Raw genomic sequence first — 21,642 nt, 5'->3', positions numbered from 1 at the left:
GATGAGACAGAAGTCGAGAAAGAGGTTTAAAGCGAGGGGAGCGATACAAGTACCCGGAGAAGAACAACAGGCTTCTGTAATCGCAGCCTGGGGGCTCGTTGGGCAGACAGTCCATTACTCAGACCTCTCCAACAGGTTACCTACTTAACACGCACGGCTAAAAATAAAAACTGCTGATATGTCCAAACCTGCACTCAACCTCCACATCTGTCTACATCCACCAGCGTTTCATTAGCCACACAAAGCTGACTGATGGAAGCAGCTCTGGAGGCTTTCCTCTGTGAGAAACACACTTTCATGCTCAACTGTGACATATAAACAAGTGTGTTCAAATCATTATTTAATACACAAATTTAGTTGTAAGCACTTTAAATGGGTTTTTAGTCCATCCAGTAAAAACTGTCAGCGCTTCGGATGAACTGTAACATAAACGTGGCCTTTAAGCCTCGAGTATCCACTTCTGACGATAGCTTTCCTTCATAATTTTGGTTCTATGACTGCAACCAAAAACTAATAAATACGGATTTTTCTGCTTCTGTAGGCATCGCCCTGCATCTAAAGAGGTGGACACTGAAACAGCCCAATAACAGTGAAAAATGAAAAAGTACCTTCTCTGATACGGAGCAAAGACAGAACAAAAGAAAGTCAAAGTAAGAACTGCACAAGGACATTTACCTGATTAAAGGTGCTGAATAACACATTCAGTTCAATTCAATTTTATTTATACAGCATCAAATCACAACAACAGTCGCCTCAAGGTGCTTTGTATTGTAAGGTAGACCCTACAATAACACACATTGTATGACGCTCTATGAGCAGCACTTTGGCAACAGTAGGAAGGAAAAACTCCCTTTTAACAGGAAGAAACCTCCTGCAGAACCAGGTTCATCAGTCTAATGAACTTATGTATTATAAATCAGAAAACAATGTGGTCGTTTTGAATGTTGCCCAGGTAACAACGTGGTTATCAGCATTAAACGAACTGATTATAAATATGAGAAAAAGTGAAATAATCATTTAACTCTGTGTATAGTATCTGCTAAAACATCACTGGAGCAAAAGGGATGGTAGGTAGTAGTTAAAGAACAAATACATGAAGATACATGAAAGAAGAAAAAAAAAAGAGCAGACTTTAATGACTGATCCTTAACTACTTCTATGGCTTTAGGGAGCAAAGCAGTAAAAGGGCAGCTGCTTAATGGGGGATGTTTTAAATGTTAATTACAGCCATGGGAGCTGGGCCTTCATTTTACACTCGAAGGTAACATAAGCAAACACCTGCCATGGTTGAAAACTAATGATTCAGGAGCCGGGTGACCGAGTTGACACCACACTTTGTCTTAAATGTGGTTGACAGGTTAGCTTCCCTGGTCTGGGCTTCCCCTCGCGTCTCGTCAGAGGGGAAGAATGAAGCCGGGGGACCTTTAGGCATACTGGGTCGTGACCTTGACAAATGCCGTCATGTGTGTCAACACGGCTTATTTGATATCGCAATGCAAGAAAATGGACCCTACTCTGCCACTTGAGTTAGATCTAGAACTACATTATTTTTTCCCAACAGTATGAACAAACTTATCGTGGAAGGCATCGGCGCAGAAGCCAGCGACTCCATTAGTCGCTCACCAACGAACGACGTGGCCCCATGAACAGACCAATCGGCTTTGTGGGGTTTTCTGCGGCACCGAGGAGCCTCGGATCATTTCTGAACATGAGGCATGTTAGAACAAAGCGAAGTAAGGCTATAAAAATGACAAGGTCAGTACTTCAACAGTTCGCTTCAGAAGCATGAGTCAGTCTGTCCATCAACAGCACAAAATCCTGTCAAAATGTCCTTGAGCGAAATAATGAACCACCTACCTGCTCTCACACTGTCAGGCTCTTTGGATAAAAGTGGCAGTTAAATGCTCTACATGTAGAAATGTAAATGCAGAATCTCAGAAGCAGCTCCATCCTTATTATACTGTTCTACAGAGCAGCGAGCTCTCAAGTAACCCTCCTTTTCTGACAGTGTTATGCAACTCCCGGGTGTGGAAGGAGCCCACGGGTGCTGGCTGGTGAACCCCTCGACTCAGAGGCAGCCACGCTTTGTTAAACCGATGAGGCAGAAGCCAAATATGCTGGGTTTAGACAGCTGAACACTCAGAGCCCACTAAGCCCTAAAGTGACAGCCTGGCCAATCAGAGGTGGCGCTGGAAGCAGCTATGAAGGCTGCGTGTGAACTGAAAATGTGTGCAGAGAATAATTACAGAAAGATTCAAATGTAAATATCCCTCCATATTTATACAATAAAACTACAAGATGGCTGCAAGTCAGAAATGTAATTTATACCCTTTTACTGTATTTTATTTACCTTAAATATGCACATATTGGATGTATTTGGTGCACAGTCATTAAAGGAGATGTAATAATTTCAAGGCGGTGCACTAGATGGATATCGGCTCAATCAGCGAGGTCGACATAAATCATTTACATACGTGCAGAATAAAACTGAAAGGTAGATGTGAGGTGTGTGTGCATTTATACCACAACGTGTGAGAGTCAGTTACTGTAACACGATTTCTTGCATAACTAATAATAAAACATGAAAGTTTCTCATAAAATCCAGTCTGACCTTCATTCAAGAACAAAACCGCTACAACGAGTCTTCAACCTCAGTCTGCGACTGGGGAGAGTGCCCGCCCTATGGAAGACATCCTGCATCGTCCCGGTCCCCAAAAGGAACCGGCCCAATGAGCTGAATGACTTCCGACCGGTGGCACTGACGTCACATCTTATGAAGACTCTAGAGCGGCTCTTCCTCAACCTCCTCCGACCACAGGTACAACATGCCCAGGACCCACTACAGTTTGCATACAAGGCGGGTGTCGGAGTGGAGGATGCCATCCTGTACCTCCTACACAGAGCCCACTCACACCTGGATGGGGGAAAAGGCACGGTCAGGATCCTGTTTCTTGACTTTTCCAGTGCCTTTAATACCATCCGGCCCTGTATGCTTCAAGAAAAACTGAACAGGATGGAGGTGGACCCCTGCCTGGTGGCTTGGATCTCCGACTACCTCACCGACAGACCACAGTACGTCAGGCTGAAGGACATCACGTCTGACACAGTGGTCAGCAGCACAGGAGCACCACAGGGAACTGTGCTGTCCCCTCTTCTCTTCACCCTGTACACCTCTGACTTCTGCTACAACTCTGAATTATGCCATATTCAGAAGTTTGCAGATGACACGGCCATCATGGGGTGTATCTGGGATGATCAGGAAGAGGAGTACAGAAGTCTGGTGAGGAACTTTGTCGCATGGAGTCACACAAACCACCTGCAACTCAACACCTCAAAGACTAAGGAACTGGTTGTGGACTTCGGGAGGTCTAGAGCAGGTCCACTGCCGGTTCAGATAGAGGGGGAGGAGGTGGAGGTGGTCAACGAGTACAAGTACCTCGGGCTGTGGGTGGACAATAAACTGGACTGGTCATGCAACACAGAGCACCTGTATAAAAAAGCCCAAAGCCGACTGTACTTCCTCAGGAGGCTGAGGTCTTTTAACATCTGCAGGAAGCTCCTGAGGATGTTTTACCAGTCGGTGGTTGCTGGAGTACTTTTCTATGCTGTGGTGTGCTGGGGGAGCAGCACAGCAAAGAAGGACTCATCCAGGCTGGAGAAACTGATCAGGAAGGCTAGCTCTGTGGTCGGCATGAAGCTGGACACTCTGGTGACAGTGGCAGAGAAAAGGACATTAAAGAAACTGATGGACATTATGGACAATGCTGGGCATCCTCTGCACACGGCCATTAACAACCAGAAGAGTCTGTTCAGTGACAGGTTGCTTCTCCCAAAGACAAGAACTAACAGACTTAAAAACTCCTTTGTCCCACACGCCATCAGACTGTTTAACTCCTCTCTGGAGGGGAGAGGGAGGGGAGACAGGAGGACAAAGGAGGGGGGAACAACTAAGCTGTAGTGCCTCTGCACCTCACTGTACAATACCTTGTGCAATACCTTTTGTGCAATACTTTTGTAAATAGTCAACAGTGCAATAGACTCAATACTTGAAATGTGCAATTCACTTGTATTTTTATTTTTATTCCTATTTATTCTATTTATCCCCTTCGTATATTTTATTTATATTGTCTCTGTATTATATATATATATATATATATATATATATATATATATATATATATATATATATATATATATATATATATATATATATATATATATATATATATGTGTGTGTATAACACTGTAACTTCTGTCGTTGCTGTGCTTTTTTGGAAATCGAATTTCCCAGAGGAACCCACCCGAGGGATTAATAAAGTTCTATCTTATCTTATCTTAAAACAAAAGCCTTCATACTTCAGTGCAGGCTCGCTGGCTTCAGTAACAACCTCGGTCACACACACAAGGACTAGAACGACGTTCCTTTCTGCTCATCAATAATTCTGGGAATGTCTGATTAAAAAGCTACGAGTCCGATTTGGCTACGTGAAAACAAAATCCCGTTTTCTTGTTAGATTAGTTGTGTGCAATCTTCTTGAGAAAATGTAAGAGTCTGTTTCTTAAATGCCTGCAGGGTATCCAGAGCCCGAGGGAAAGCAAACTGAGAAGGTTTAGGAGAACTCGGAGGTTTTCTTTCTCTTTTCTCCTCATCCTGGACTGTGATAGATTACTTGGTGTGTTCAATAAAGGCAAAATAAACTAGAACGGTTAGTTTAGTGCGCTTGTGTTGGTCTTGTTGTGACTCAAACTGACGAAGATCAGAGAACATTTTTATAAGAAACTAAAGTTCCCAGTGTGCTAGTGAGCAAGACACGGTGACTGTAGGTAAAAGCAGAGGATCGTACCACTAACCTGGCACTCCAGCACTGAATATCTATTATTTCTGTCCGCAGGCATAAACGCCAAACTAAGACAGTTACACTGGACAACAGCTGAGTTACTGAGAGCTGAAAAATGAGGCGAACAGGTCTCAACCGCGGTTTAGAGACTACATTCAGAACATGAAATGCTTTTTTTTTTTTAATCAATGTCTCTCAGAAATCTTGCAAAGTACAATCATGGTGAAAGTTAAACAGTAAACAGTAATTAAATTCCTTCCTGCTCTTCCTGCTGGTTTCACCGTGGCTCTTAACAGCAAACACGTGACTAAAGACAGAAACACAGTCAAATTGTTAAATGTTGCCATCACTGTACTTAAATTTGTCTTGGTTCAAACTGTATGATCAAAGACATTCCTTCGTTAACGGGAATAAGTCTCTAAACCAGCGGGCCCAACAGTTAGCATCTCTGCACGCTGTCCAGTAATCGATCCTGTGCTCAGAAGGCCTCATCCTAACGTTCTGCCAGCCACGGTGGAGGATCGTTGAAAGAAATCTGATGGACTTTGACAGCGACGTCTCCAACGGGGACGAGGAGACAACAAAGGAAAGAGCTGCCCTGTCGGAGCGGCGCATTCGGCACCATATTAGGGAACAGCTGTTGCATGAAGCAGCAGGATGGTGTGTTAAAGAGCCCGTCTGTTGCAGAGCTGCACCCTGGAACCGATCAGACTACGGTCCATATGAAGTCAGAGCCTCGAGACTGCTTGAAAGAAATGTCTGTTTCACTGTGAGGCACCATTTCATTTGTTATTAACTTACATCTTTAAATGAAAACTGTGCAGCTGAATAAGACGCAGTGAGAAAACTAACAGCATAAACCCAGACAGAAGGAGAATGTGGAGAATCTAAAGCACAGATATAAAGGGAAGAGGAAATGACTTAAGCAGGGAGACAATCTGAGTGACTGACAGGCAGAATATTAGCTGGCCTCTATCTTTGGATGGAGCTTCTTCAATGAAGGAGCGGCACTGAAAACAGGGCAGAAGACGTGCTGTTGCTGTAAACACGTGCAGTAAACTGTACTTCTACGTGAATCCATATGAACCACGAGGTTGGGCTTCAGCTTGGGCTCTGTGCTTTTTTCTGCTCTCAGGTCTCTGTGATGTCACCTCACAGCAGCCCCACCCACCTGCTGTTCAAACCTTCTGTTTACAGCGAGAAGGCAAAGAGAGGGTGAAGCTAAAGCTATCAAACACGCTGAGGCCCAGTATGAAATAAGCAGGATTATTTTTAACTCTGAATCATGCAAAGCTTCTTTAGTATTAATGAAATGAGAAATATTGTTCTAATTAAGGAAGATGGGACCATTTCTTGGTTGCAGGAAGCCTGGTCAGAATAAAGCCTGATGCTCAGCAAACATCTTTCTTTAGCTGTGAATGTAGAATGGTTTCCATTTGTTTCCACTGAGCTTCCTTATGGTTTGAGGAAAACTCAAAATGTTACAAAGGGAATGAAATGAATTTAAGAAACTCCCAAAATGCCTGATTAATCCGAGATTTTGTATCCGAGAGCTTCCAAAGAGTGATGCTAATTGTACATGTTAGCGAGGCAAAGACAGACCATATTATTGGCCCTTTGTCACAACACAGCCAGACGTCGGGAAACAATAATGACTCTGCCTCTCTGCGGACGTACCTGGCTTCACAAACACTCCTCATTACTTTTTTGCCCTCGTTTCCCTCCGTGTGATGCAGTGAGATATGATATTCAGAGGACACAGCCCAGTAATTAAAACCCAGCTCCCCTTGAGGCCTTTGTGCTTGCTTGCTGGTGAGGAAGTTTCTCGAGGCTTCCCTGGAGGGTGGGCAGTGGGTGGTGGTGGAGGGGCAACAGCTGGCCTGCCTGGCAGATTGCAGATTCATCTGTGTCTGTATCGCTGCCGTGGCATTTTAATGGTGCGGCTGGTTGTGCATTTCAATAAGCCGAGCATGGTGCGCGCACACGCTAAATTTCATTTTCCTCACAGTTAAACTGGCACAGCTGTAACTGCAGCTCCGTTTCATTTACCTTCATTAGGACTTTTCATCAACGTCTTTATGTTTTTTCTTTATGAATAAAGAAATACTTCAAAAACGTAGTTTATTTAAAAAATAAACAAATAAAATAGCTTTTGCTTGTTTGACAATGTCTGTGCTCTCATTAGCTGGCTTAATATAAAAGCAACTGGAACTTGACGCACGTAACAGCTTTTTGGTTGAACGATTAAAAAAAATAAATAAATAAATAAATAAATCTGGTTCCTGCTCCCGAACCAGGATTCAAGGAGCTTTATTGTCATTCGCATCACATGTGAACATGAGGTGGAACGAAATTATGTACACACAGTCCCAGAGCGAAAGGACAAAGTAATGAAGAAACAGAATTTTTTTTTAAAGTAATAAATAAGTTGTTTGTTTTTATATCTAATAACGAAATATAATAATAGTGCTGTTTTAACAGCACCCTCTTTCAGAATAAAAGGTAATAAAACAATACAATAAATAATACGATGATAATACTATGAGAGGACTTTAATTTGTCTAATAGTTTGTATCTATCTATATAGATCTATATATAAATAAAATGTATAATAACAAATTGTAATGGCAGTTTATTATTCTTTTTATGGAATTGTAGACACTGCAGTAGTAATACAAAACTATGAAATACAACATTTAATCACTAAGGTCATTCAAAGACGATCTGTGATCTGTCACAAGCACCTGAGTTATCCTGGATAAACACATTAGATTTATGACGCCATGCAAATGAAACTTGCAGAGATATTCGCCAGTTAAATCATTTTCATTCATCATCCAATAAATAAAAAAATATAATGGAAAATATGAAAAACAGACGGCAGAAACACCCTTCAACCATCATACGAGTGTCCAGCAGGGGGCACTCTGCAACAAACCAACCTGGTAATTTTTTTTGTACCCATAAATAACTAGACATAAACATTAGGGAAATTTGTTTCACGAAGACAAAGAATACAATTCATACAATGAAAATACTTCGAGTTACCCTTGTACACTTTAAAGGCCTGTATGTCTAAATATTGCTTCTTCATCCTTTTTGAAGCCTGAAAAACAGAAATTTTCAGGGCAGATAAACATGTTTCAGCTTCATTAGAAACGCGTCACAGGAGCAACACTGTAACAAGTAAAGGCACAGAGTACTGGGAGGGGACAAAAACATCGATGTAGATGTTAGACGTTTTATTTGCAGAGGTGAAAACCACCAAACTGCAGTCTGGGTAAACATATCACCATGTGTGAGAGGTGGCTGGCTGTACTTCCTCCACAAGCTGATGAACTGCATCAGCACCTTGTGTCATGTGGCACTTTGCCTGGAATGTTTCTATACTAGAAACAACAGATTTGGTAGGTGATGCCCCTCTGATGGCACGCACCTCTCTCTACCTCTCACACTGCATCACTGAGAGCTCGGTGCATCCCCCAGGTATCTGACATTTTCTGTGTGTTGTCATTTTCACTGTAGGACAGCTGAACCTCTTATGTGGGGACATAAGACCCTGGGGGATGATAGAGGTGGCATCTTGGGTCAAACACTTAGTGGGTCCATGAAAGAAGATAGACACTTGTTTCACATCGAGTAGTGTGATTTCTTGCCCCTGCATTTATAGTACGCACCTTTCCATGTGTTATGTTAGAGGCTGTATAACACCAAGACAGAGACATGACAATCTGACCCACAGTTTATCCAGGGAGTACCAAGATGAAGGTTAACATGTCCTGTGCCATTCTCCCAGTGCTCCAGGCTCATACTTCAAACACAAATACTGGCAAACCAGTTTGATTATATCTGAGCTTTTTGTGCTTCCTCACACACCAGAGACAAGCGAAAACCAGAGCTGGCAAAACGTCTGCGCAGGCCATCTGTCACAACATCTGACTTTTAGCTTAATATTTACTCATTATTAATTGTGTAACATAAAAAACATACACAGTTATAATTTGGTTACAAAAGGAGAGAAGCTATGTGTCGTGTTAATGATGGTTTGAGACGAGCTGCCTCTCGCTACTAACCTGCCCAACACAACCAGTCCTGTTGTCCAGATAAGGCTCTCAGACACACAGGGAAAGTCTGCAGGTCTGAGTAGGAATATGCCGAGGGCCCAAGGGGGTAGTTTGACTGGCTTATGGTATTTCATTCAGATAAAATGCCTAGAGAGAGAATTAAAGAAGCTGGCAGTGGTTTTCTGGCAGAGCTTCAGTGTCTGAGGTCTGCAGGGAGGGCAACAATAAAACAGGTTTGTCCTCCGCTGTCTGTCAAGGTGTTTGTCTTCGTGTGTCTGAACAGCTAAAAGAGGAATATTAGTGGAAATTATGCCAAATTAAATTAGAATGTATTAAAAGAAATCTTAAAAACTCTTCAGATGTTAGTTTAGCGTTGCAGTAATAAGACAAATGGATTAAAGCATTTCCAACGCCGATACTTAACGAGCTCCGTCCTGTCACAATAAAATCCACTTGAAACAGGAAGAGAGTTTCTGCGGTGAGAGCGGCAGCTGTCTGACGATGTCGGCGACAACAGTACCAACGTTTTAAATATCGTTCAAGTTCAACATAAACTGTCGTTGACAAACAGTAATCTGAAAACTAAACTTTTAATTAGCTCGCATTTTTGCAACAGTAACAATTTAACTAAATTAATAAAAATGAACTCTAATGTGTATTTATCAGATCAGTTATAATTTTTATTCAGTGGTTAATAAAGTGTCCCTAGTTTTTGTTCAAATCTTTAATCCTTTTTCCAAAGTTGAGAATTCATCTACATGTTAGCATGTTTTACAGAAAGCCTCCATTTAATTTAACAATCGCTTTTTATTGGTTACAAATTGATACATTTTCTTCTCTGAAAAAATGTAAAAACTTGTTTTGAATTTCTTAACCAGTATAAACTTATCAAGCTTTAACATGATTACTAATCGGTATTATACATGCATGAGTATATACACATCACAGATCCATTACAGACACACAAATATAAACAGGTGCTCAAGGCTAAGGTGAGATTTTAAGATACAAAAGGTGGAAAAAAACCTGCAGAAATGCTGATCGTTACTTTCATCCAGTGAAACAAATGCAGGGAAACTCAAAGCACTCAAACGAGATGGAAGAGAAAGCTCTCAGCAAAGAATCAACTGATGGACAAAAGTGTACCTGTGGCACTCGCCGGGTCCAAAGGTGGAATCGAATTGTGAACTTAAAAGCATCGGATGAAGAGTGCTGGTCAGTCCACATTTTAGACATTTCCAATGTTCCCATCCAGCGCACTCTGCAACGAGTGGGTAGCTAAGTGTTCTGTTTATTGCTCTGGAGCACTTGGACAAGAATCAGGTCCTCTGTGAGAACTGAACCACTGACCATTTTGTCACCATGACAATTACATAAATACTCTGATTAAATGTCACGTCCTCAAACGTGCGTTCACCGGAGAGGCACTCGTATGTCGTCACTGCTGCAGATGCTTTCTAATATATCAGCGTTGTCCTCGATATGACTGAAGAAACTCAGGCCACCCTCACTGCTTCCACAGGAATTAAGAGGCAGCAGCTGCAACAAGCTTGCCTCACAATCTGTAGGCCTCAGTTAGCGTGTTAAAAGTTAAAGTTTGCGACAGTATAGTTAGAAAAAAGCCTGAACAACTGTGACTTGTTTGGAAGAGTTGCCAGCAAAGAGCGTCCACACTAGAAGAACACGGCAGCATGGCTCAGCTTTGCTAAGTTCTTAACAAACCACAAAACTTTGTTTGTCCATAATGCACAGCACCGCTTTTGGTGAAAATCAAACAGCATAAACACCTCACGCCAGCTGTTGGTGGAGATCTGATGATTTGAAGATGTTTGAAGGTGTGTCAAAGTCCAGTCCGCAGCACTTCACGTTAAGGTTGGGCGATTGGATGAATATCGACTATCGATGATAGGCTGAGCCCACCGGCGATCGTGTTTACAGGGGGCGGTTTATTTATTTGCCCACGAGTAAGTTTGCTAATAATGACGGAGCTAATAGAAGCAGTCAACAGAAAATAATATTAGCGCTGTTTTAACAGCACCCTCTTTCATCTGCGAGCAAGTGCCCCCTCCTCAGAGTGCGCCCAAGTGCTTGTTGCAAATCAGAACGTGCATGATTACATTGCTCCGCCCATCAAAAAGTCTGCGCATGCACAAATACATCGCCCATCGTCGATTACTGGACTGATGATTGTCGGCGATTTTTTACATATCGCCCAACCCTACTTCACGTTATTGCTGCTAAAGGTAGTTCTACAAGCACCTGAATCACGGGGTGTTCTTTTATTTCCTTTGGTTCACAGTTAATCTGTGTTAGAGTTAAAGGACATGTTCTCAAGCGTGGCAGTCACCAAGCCCGCACCTCTCTGCACATCACAGAAGTTCACCGTAGTCTTTACTGTGGTTTGGAAGAGTACAGGACGGCATATTTTTACCTTATTATTCTATTATTAAAATTTTCTCTTTAGAAAATCTGTATCAAGAAAACCATTTTAGGAAGCTATGAGAGCACCGGAGGAGTGACACAATCAAGCAGTCATTGCAGCTGAAACGATTCAGGTAGACGGACTGCCATGAAGCATTGTATGGATGTCCTCTGTTATTAGCTTCCCTTCAGATAACTTTTAAAAAAATAATTTAGTCAAATATTTGAGATTAACTATTGATGGACTGAATCTTGATTGGCCCCCCCAAATGACAACAAATCCAATAATGATGTGGGTTTAACCTCCCACTGGATGAATTACAGTTTGAGGACTGCTATAGCTGGCTATGACTAGCTGTCATCTATCAGCTGGATCTCATGTTTTCAAAGAGAAATGGAGGCAATACAAGATGTATGAGCGAGTGTTGGTGTGTGGGTGTCTAAGTGTGCCCCTCCTTGTGCCATCAAAGGCTTTTGGTGACTGCCGCGAGGCTCCGCTATTAGCGCACAGAGACAGGAACTGGTTTCCCCTCCAATTATGACTTCCCCACCTCAAAAGAGGGTCAGGTGGTCCTTTCTCAATCGGGACGGAAGAAGCAGAGTGGCAGGATGGAAAGGGAACGAGGACGTGAGGCAAGTGCTACCATTTGTGGAAATAAAAGGGAATTCCTGATATAGCATTGGCCGTGAACATCAAGTGGGCCTGGACTGGGAAGCTGCTCACGGCTTGACTGTCAGTTTGGATGCGACAGTTTGCCTCTATGCGGTAACTATATTTGGTTCATTATTGTAATACAAACGTAATCTGAGCACTTCTCATTGGACCCAACCGAATCGGTTATTCCTCTCAGTCGGCTGCTTTGGCAAGACTTTTTCCAGAAAGCTCTCCGTCTCCTCCTGCTTCTCCGTCCACTAGGTGATGACACAGGGTTTATGGCTGGTGAGAGACTCACTCGCAGTCTAAAAGCATAATAAATCTGAAAGGCTGATTTAAGACAGACAACTTTATCATATGAAATCTGTTCACACCAACAGAGCACGTGAAGGAGTTTTATCCAGTAAAAGAACGACTAGTCTGTGGCAGAGATCAGTCGGGAGAATAAAGAGGTCAGACAGATGACTCTTTACCTCATCTGTTTGTCATTTACTGCGTTTGCTGTGTAGCCTAAAGATATAACTTTAGGCTGGATATGCTGTATCCATATGTACACACAGGTGTATCAGTACTGACTGCCTGCGTCAAAAGGATCAGCACATGTGTATCACTAAGAGGGATCCAACCTCAGAGCTTAAGCTGATATACCATCATTACAGAAGTGATGAGAGTCACTCGTGTTGCACTAGGTTGCAATTTTCATTCCATTCTTTCTCTGCAAGGAGTCAGAAGACGAGATGTAGATTTATCGTCCCTCCTCTGGTCCTGGATTTATGTTATTTATAAATGTGCACGGCTTCCTTTCTATTACACATTGAGAACATTTCAAAAACGACTTGTACATCAAAGCGTCGCCCATGTTTGCTGAGGCAGGTGTGAGCTAATCACATGATTCGGCTAAAGTAAAAACCCATGTTTCCACTTTCTGCAACATTTTGAGCAGAGAAAATATGACGACTACTCCCAGCAGGGTGTGAATGCAGCTACCGATACACAGAAACACACACACTGTCCAAAAGCAATGTCTACTATTTTCACCTTTATTAGGTTGGCAGCAACAGCAAAAACCTTTTGACAAAATTTCAAATTAAAAAAATAGATACTGTGCAATTTAACACACTCGCCTCCTACTCAAACATCAGCCTAGGTGAGTTAACGAAAACGGGTCCACAACACCTGCCAGAACTTATTTTGGCTGTACAGCAACAACAGATACACGCACTACATACTCATATGCAGTATAAAGATTCAAACATAAATTAAATAAATATATAATATTTCCTTTAAACACTTTTTACTAAAAGCTTCTATCAAAGCACTTAAAAGGAAGGTGACATAACACTTCTGATTTTTTTATACCACTTCAGTTTGGTCAGTGTAACACAGACACACAAAATCATTGATTATTAAACACTCGGCACTTTGACTGAAACCTCGTGCCAGGACCACGTTTCACATGACCTGCTACATGAAAGCCTACAAAGGCATGAGCACGTGTGCATCTTCATACCAGCAACTGTGATCTCCACTTTAAATGTTCTTAAACTTTTTGACAACTGCTCTATTTTATGTCATTACAGAGTTTTGCTTTCGTGTTATTGTTTGTCACCACATTGAAGATTTTACAGGTCATAATAATTTCATCTACTACCCGACTAATACGCTCCCAAAGTGAATACAAAAACACAAGCTATCAAAATAAAATATATATATATATATATATATATATATATATATATATATATATATATATATATATATATATATATATATATATATATATATATATATATATATATATATATATATATATCGAATATTTTAAGTCTAGTATTTGACACAGTCCCTACTGTTATACCTCATATATGCCAGATCGTATGGCTGTTGGAGTGAGTTCACTTGGACATTTCTATAAATGTAGATATCAAAGAGCAGAACATGGAAGTCAGAAATCACATCAACGCTGATAAAGTTATGAAACGACCCATTTTCGACCCTCTTGAGCTTAAAGAAAAAGCTAAACGCAGTGACGACGTATCCTCGGATGTGTAAAGTTTCACACGGTACGTGAAATGTTTTTAAAAAGTGCAGCATGACCATGTGATGGCAATTATTCTCAAGATAAAATACACTTTTCCTACAAAATACACCTTTAGGCACATAAAACAATCTATAATACGTTAACGTTGCATTAAAGTTGCAACTATTTGAAATCCAACACCATCGACCAAAGTGGAGTATTTTGAAGAATGCTGGCGGTTCCTCTGAGGACCTGCACACATGTCCACAGCTTTTCACTTTTGCCTCATTTTTTGGAGCATCTGCCTCCAAGTTCACTTATTTGAATAACCCCAAACAAAAACTAACACTGCCAGCAGTTACAGTAAACTATATGAATAAACCATTATTAGTTGCTCCCGGTACAAACTCAGACTGACCACAGGCCGGTGACGACACTACAGCCTGAGGATTAATCAAAAGAGTCTAAGATCTCATTACAGTGATTTTAGCTTCAATTTATAGGGTGGCCAGAAAGACTAAACTGGAATGCTCACATACTCCATGTCAAACATGTCAACGAGAATAAGACTCAGTTTTACTGGCCCTACAGTAAAACACCACAAAGCAGCCTTAAAATGATGAGATGACCTGGCTGCTGGACACCGGCTGGTGTCCTGCAGGGTTTAGATCTCACCCTGGGTCAACACACCTGAATCACATGAGTTCATTACCAGGCCTCTGGAGAACTTCAAGACATGTTGATGAGGTCATTTAGCCGTTTAAATCAGCTGTGTTGGATCAAGGACACATCTAAAGCCTGCAGGACACCTCGAGGCCGGGAGCTGGACACCGCTGGCCTACACAAAGTGTCCCGCAGCAGTAGATCGGAGAGTTACAGTATCTGGGAGCTGGGTTTGCTGTGTCTCCTGGTTTCCCGCGTGGCCGTTATGCACTACAGGGCCTAAACCACAAACTGCTGACACCACTACAGGAGCCAAATGGTAATTTGGCTAAAGACTGCTGCTGTATTAATGTGAAATTAATTTTCTCGTTTGTATAAAATGCATTTTTATTTTCATTTGACACCGGTCAAATGAAAATAAAAATGCATTTTATACAGAGTGGAATGACTACCCTACTGTGCTGTGGTAAAGTGGGAGTCAGTCTGTTATATAGTTATATAGATTTTCACGTCTATTTCAGAACTGGGAGAAATAAAAGACGAGGCAAAAATAAAGCGCACCGGCAGATGACCAGTTCAACGAACAAAGACGAGGTAAACAACCAATAGCCTTAAACGTCTACCCTGTCATTTTTTAACAAACAGATCAGGTCACATTAATCCCAGCCCCTGTCATCTCAATACTATCCTTCACGTGAGCCACTCAAAGCACAAGAAACTTGTGACATCTGAGGCCCCGCACCAGAGTGAATGTGTTAGTGGGTTCAAAGCCACATTCAACAGTAAAACATCTGCATCCTCAAAGCAGCTCATGTAGAAGAAAAGATTTGGACAGTGACACTTATACTGCATCTTCATCTGTGTTCACAATCCAGCTGTCATTTGTATAAAGAAAAGATATTTATTGGCTGGTTCAAAATCATGAAGTCATGCATCAAACTGACTGAACACTCATAATGGGAACGTCAGGAATACAAAGCACAGAGGGAGACCTTGCACTATTTCACTGACTTCAGTTAAGCGTCACAGTATGAATCTATGCTAAGCCTGACATATGCTTTGTTCCAGTTTGGAAATAAGGTGCTTTGTCGTGGGGGGAGCACGAATCAGCTGATGATATTCAGGTCAAATTAAAGTTGTTTAACAATCTCGTACAGGCCCAATCACAGCAGCACCTGAACTGATGGACATTTGATGACCAGCAATAAATAACTGTGTTAAGCAATTTTGTTCATTTAAAGGTTTTAGTGCTAAAGCTGCACAGTCCCTTGGTATATGAGATATGATCTGCATACTGTCAGAACAGAATTACATTAAGTTTACTTTCTAAGATTAGCAGCACTTATTCATGTCGTAAAATCTTTAGCTTAAATCTCAGCTGTAACCGATCACCCAATCAAGGGGGGGCAGAACACCTGACATAACTATGACTCCACCTGCTCACTTCTTAAAAACAGTCAAAGCCATTTTCCGTCGTATTTGTCACAGCAGCACACCGGCTGCTGTCACTGTCGTACGTGTAACATTGATATGGAAACGTCTAATATCCACTTAGAACCTTTAAACAGGTCTGTGAGCACAACTGTAGATTACACTGTATCCACACACAAAGAGCATGAAGACATCCATTAGACGGTTGCTCTGAATCACAACCACTAGCAAAGGTTAACAGACATGAAACGGTCACATTTGATTTGTGAGGAGATATCTATGAATGTTTTGGCATTTACAGTTTTGTCTCTCCGGTAGATCCGATCTCATCGATGATGTGCACAGAGATGTAAAGGCTAAGAGAGCCTTCGCTGTAATGTAGAGTAAAAGCCACCGCAGAGCGCCCGTTTCGCTTGAAATCTCAGTTTAGATGCTGCATTCATCTCCTTGAAAGGGTTTTAATGCAATTACCAGTGCCCAGGATAATGTCACAGTTATCAGCTAAAAAGGTTGATACAGTTATCCACTGAGCCCTGCCAATTTAACTACGAGTTAACTAGCTGCTAAGCATGCTGGGATTCTTATTTCCTCATCCTGTGGGAGACGTGGCTTCAGATGGAGCACGAGTTTGCCCTCTTTCTTGGTTTAGGCTCGCCAAAGTCCCGGTCATCTGCAGCACAGTGGCTGAAGGAGCAAATGGTCTGCGAGAGCCTGCGCATGCCCAGCCGGAACACACTATTAGACAGGCTGTAGATGACACAGTTGCAAAAGCTGTTGCTAATGGCCAGCCAAGTTGTTATGAAGGAGAGGGCAGGGCTGTCCAGCACGTGGGAGCTTTCTAGAAGAAAGTAGATTATGTAGGGCAGCCAAAGCATATAGAAAACACTGGTAATGCGAAAGAGTACCATCGCGTAGCGCCGATCCGGCCCGTGCCCCCCGTGATGCCCGCCACCATTCCCTTCACCGGCCTCCATCTCCTGGCTGGGGAAACGTGCACGTCGTTCGCTGATCTCCCTGTTGTGTTGCTGACAAATGCGGAAGATGTGGTAATAGGTAAAGCAGACCACAAGGGCAGCAGGCGCATAGAGCAAGCACACCACGAAGCCTGTGAAGAGGGCGGAGGTGGGCCAAGAGTGTGCGCACCACTCGAAAATATCCCCGTGATAGCCCGGCTTACCCCAACCAAAGAAGGAGGGGGAGAAAATCAGGCTGGAATAGACCCAGATGAGAGTGATGCAGCCTCGCAGACGGCACGGAGTCACCAGCTGGTTGTAGGACAGCGGCTTCGTTATAGCCAGGTACCGGTCCACGCTGATACAGGCCAAGCAGGCCATTGAAACACTCTTCAGAACAGAGATGACATAGCTGAAAACTTGGCATGTGACTGGCTCCTGGACACTGGTTGGGTAGTGGAGTAACGACAGGGTGGGCACCAAGCAGCTGAGCCCCACCAGCAGATCGGCGTAGGCCATGGTCTGGATGAAGTAGCTGGTGGTGTAGTGGTGCAGCAGAGGGGCACAGTGGAACACAAAGATCACCGTCAAGTTCCCAGCAATAATTAGTACAGTTAGCAGCACGATGACAGCGGTCTCCAGAATGCAAGCATCCAGGCCTCCATTCAGCCCCCAGCCCAAGGGACAGGAGTGGTTCGAGGCCCTGCCAGGAACGAAGTCTCCATGGCTGACGTTGGCAGTGATCGAAGGGTCTGTTGTCAGTTCAGACTGGTTCATTGTTCTGGGTGCCGTCCAGGTGGGTCAGGACTGCAGCGTGTCACCCATAAAGGCAGCTGGGCCGAAACTGGAGATTCTCCTGTCGCCCTCCTGTTTTTCGCCAGGCGTCTGCAGCCAATCTCAGTTCACAGAGCTGAACATGCTCCCTAGCGTGCCCACGCTTTCGTTCGCCTTACTCTCATATCGCTGCTCGGTCTCGATCAAATGAACGCAGACTGGAGGAAAATCAATGCAGCCGCCAGCAGCGTAGGACAACCCGTTCGGCTCTCCTTTCCAATGATGCATGGTCAGTGAAAGTAGTGGGTGGGCAGCGGTCAGTAGTACGAAGAAAGTGCATTCCTTCAGTAAACCTAAAGCTTCGGCCAGCACGTATCCCAGCGGTGAGCTCACTTGCCGCTCTGCCTTGCAGTCGGTGGCCTCATCGTCTGATTTAAATGAGAGTTGCCACCAGGAGGCTGAGGGCAGGAGATGTCCTCGCAAGGGCAGAGAGCAAAGATGATGCGAGGGAGGAAATCACACAAGGTTAAAGCAAAGTCCAAAGCTCCACTCGATTCACTAAAGAGCCCCAACAATAATGGAGCATTTCTATTTCACTCCTTAAGAACAGCTGAGATTTTCTGGGTGCCGCTGTGGCTCCAAAACACATTTTAGGTGATCGCTATGTTTAATTAAAGCATCAGCGATGTATAATTAAATTCATTTCTTTATTACAATCCAAAGTTTCACTGTGTGCCAGAGTGTTTACTATGTAACCGCAGGCTTCCCTTATTTTGGTGGTCCTCCGGCCAGTGTCTGGAGCCCGTGTATGCCCAGCTATTGTCTGAATCAAAACACAGACACGGGCTAGAACAACACGGGGATCTCCGCGGGAGATAATTTTACAGCTCTCTCAGCACACACAGTGGTGAGGGGAAATGTGTTTACAAGGCATCCCTAGGCAGCATGAGGTCAAGCATCCCAACGTCCAGATGACTTCTGCCAACAATGTGAAGTTTAAATCCAAATGTGCAAACTTGCCTCTCAGTGTTCTGGACTGCAAGTTGTGAAAAAGACAAACCAACGTAAGAGTCGAGCGGCTGATGAGTGTTTGATGTCAGACTCCCATGCAGGCAGACGCGAGGACTTTCCAGGAGAAATGAGAGGCCACCTGAATAACTCAGCGCTCCAATCACTTTGACTCCACAGCAATCCTGTCGCAGACACTTGCAGAGAGGGGTTTGGGAATGAATCGACAGTCGGCTTATTTACCCGACACTTCCATTTTCATTGTGGTATTCTTGAAAATCTGGCAGCACCTAGAAGGGCTCGGGACCTTGTCCTCAAGTGCTTAATGCAGCCGCAGATTTTCCAAGTTGCCTTAGTCCTTTCAAGCGTTGTGGAGGGGGTCCTATCCAACTCTTCTCTCAGTACAGCTGTCACCTGAACAAAACACTGACGGTACAACAAAAGGGAATCCGCTCTCGCAGCATAAAGAGAAGAAAAGTCCCAGTCGGAGTCCCGGTCTTTTTTTGAAAATGGTCCCTTTTATTTTAGATGAACAGGAAAAAACAACAACACGTTTTTAATTAATAATTCCTCAGATCCTGGCACACTGAAGGATATGAATGCAATGCATCTGTCCAAAGCAGCAAGTAAAAATGAAAGGCAAAAAAAGGGGGGGGATGACTGCGCTGATGGAAATGAGTTAAATCTGCAGCGAGAGAAGCGAGGGGATGGAGAGTCCCTCAGCCCTGGTGCAGTGAGGAGAGATGCTGTGACTGGCTTACACTTCCCTCCCTCCCTCACCACACACTCTCTCTAGCTTGCACACTCCAGTCTCTCTCTCTCCACACACACACACACACACACACACACACACACACACCTCGCTGCTCACAGCCCCGCCTCCTCCCCTCCCAGCTGCACCTGAGGCTCCCTGCCACATTATCCTGCCTCAGACTGGCTTTCTCCCAGAGGTACATTTGGATACATTTCCTATTTACATATCACTTATCTCTCAAACTATTTCTATTAAGTGAAGCCCTTATCACTTTTTCTCCCCTTTCCTGTTTAGTCACACAGCCCTTCATTGCACACATACCATAAACATACACTATTCACTATTTAACTGCAGTTGAGCAGCTTTATGTATTTAAAAACAAAAACTACTGAATCTAAAAATATTCAAATGCAAATTTCATAACATCGCTGAGTCATAATATGTACAGTGTTCAGTCTCAGCTTGCCACAAACAAAGTGTACATAATGTACATGAACACTCAGTTAACCTCCAGTATGATAAGAAACATTTTAATTATTGGAAAATGCATCTTCTGCATTATCCAAACAGACTCCAGGTTTCTTTTCTTTATTTACCAACAGCTTAGCACACTTATCTCTGCCCCTTAGTTACAGTTGCCAGGTATTTCAGCCAGTTGGGAGCATCCTGAAAGGGATCAAGTGACAGTAAATTGGCTAATCTAAAGAGTGGATGGAAAGAAACCGGCCAGCATGATGCATACACAACTGAAACTTTGTTAATATTACTGAGAAACCATTAAAGTCATTGAGGAGTGGTCATTTTGACAGGAAATCGTTACACTGCACACATCTAGAAAACAACTTTAATTACTCTGGAAAACAAACCGACACATTAACGTCTGAATGGAGCGACCATGGCGTGGACTGAAATAAGCCAGCGAGCGAGCACGGTTACTGTGGAGCATATGAGCCAGCTCAATGTGATTTTTTGAAGACTGTTATATTAAAAAATAATAATAAAAATCTACAATAGGCCAAAGCCACACAGAGCGAAAGAACAAACATGCATCGCCTGAATAAAACGGGGGATGCAGCTTCAAGAAACACTGCTATTGGGATATAATGGTAAATGTGTATGATCTTATAATAATAGGAGCTCCTGCGATTTCATTTCTTCAGTAATGCAGCAGCTTATGACAGGACATAAAAGCTGAAGAAAGGCTTGCACAGACCTGATGACTTTAAACAGATTATAGCTCAGGGATCAAAACAGAACGTAAGAGTTTCTCATTGTAAATATTTCTGTTTATATTAGTAATTAGAATCTATAAACTACGACATCATTCATGATTATTAAATCCATTTTAGTATTTGACTTTAATAGTAGCGTAATGTCTAAACCCTCATGTTTAAGGTGACATCAACTCCTGCGTACATTACTGAACCAATAATCTTTGAGAGCAACACGCACATCTATCAAAAAGTGCACAATTAACTTTGACTTGAGGTTGCAAAGACAGGCAGTGGGAAATAACATCATACTGAATACACTATTTATTTGGTAACGCTATGTTGTTAGCCGTTACTTTAGAAAAGTGTTACAATTTGACTAAATATAGAAGTCGGTATGCTCGAGTCAAAATGAGACTCGATTCTACTGAAACAGGTCAAACTAAAAACACTAAAATAGATCAGGTGAAGTTCAGGTAGACAGTTGTGCTGTCACTGTGGAAGGAGCCAGTCAATGGAGATCTCTCATCACAGCGCTCTTTACCTTTGGAGGTGGACACTGATGAAAAACACGACCAGAAGGCCACCGTTAATAATTCATTCTGCTCCAAAACAAAGCCAGCGGGGCCACTTGGAAACAAAGGCGGCGGCTGATTCACCTTTCACTGCCTCCCAGCATCCCTCCCTCCTCCATGCCTGGGCTCCTGCTGATTTCAGTCTAAACAGCAATGTACCAGCATAAGCAGGGAGTTTATATCTACATTAAAAGGTGTTTGGCCTGGTGGTTTATCCAGAGCACGGTAAAGAAAGTGGCAGGCTGTTCGCCGTTACATTGGACACACCAACTAAT

At 42.9% G+C, this 21,642-nt stretch overlaps 2 protein-coding genes across 3 annotated transcripts in view; both read right to left on the bottom strand.

Moving 5' to 3' along the window:
* Window positions 1–21,642, bottom strand: part of rabgap1l (RAB GTPase activating protein 1-like) — a 93,236-nt gene that overhangs the window by 45,156 nt on the left and 26,438 nt on the right. The window lies entirely within an intron of this gene.
* On the bottom strand, window positions 15,119–19,676 carry gpr52 (G protein-coupled receptor 52). Its single transcript, XM_085376364.1, has one exon. The coding sequence runs from the start codon at window positions 17,820–17,822 to the stop codon at window positions 16,704–16,706; it is 1,119 nt and encodes a 372-aa protein (XP_085232490.1). The 5' UTR covers window positions 17,823–19,676; the 3' UTR covers window positions 15,119–16,703.

Source organism: Diplotaxodon limnothrissa, linkage group LG17 (assembly GCF_057381915.1).
Source record: "Diplotaxodon limnothrissa isolate DT_005_m linkage group LG17, D_limnothrissa_male_GT1.1, whole genome shotgun sequence".
Lineage (NCBI taxonomy): Eukaryota > Metazoa > Chordata > Actinopteri > Cichliformes > Cichlidae > Diplotaxodon > Diplotaxodon limnothrissa.
Note: the sequence above shows the minus strand (reverse complement) of the source record. Positions and strands in the feature narration are given on the sequence as shown.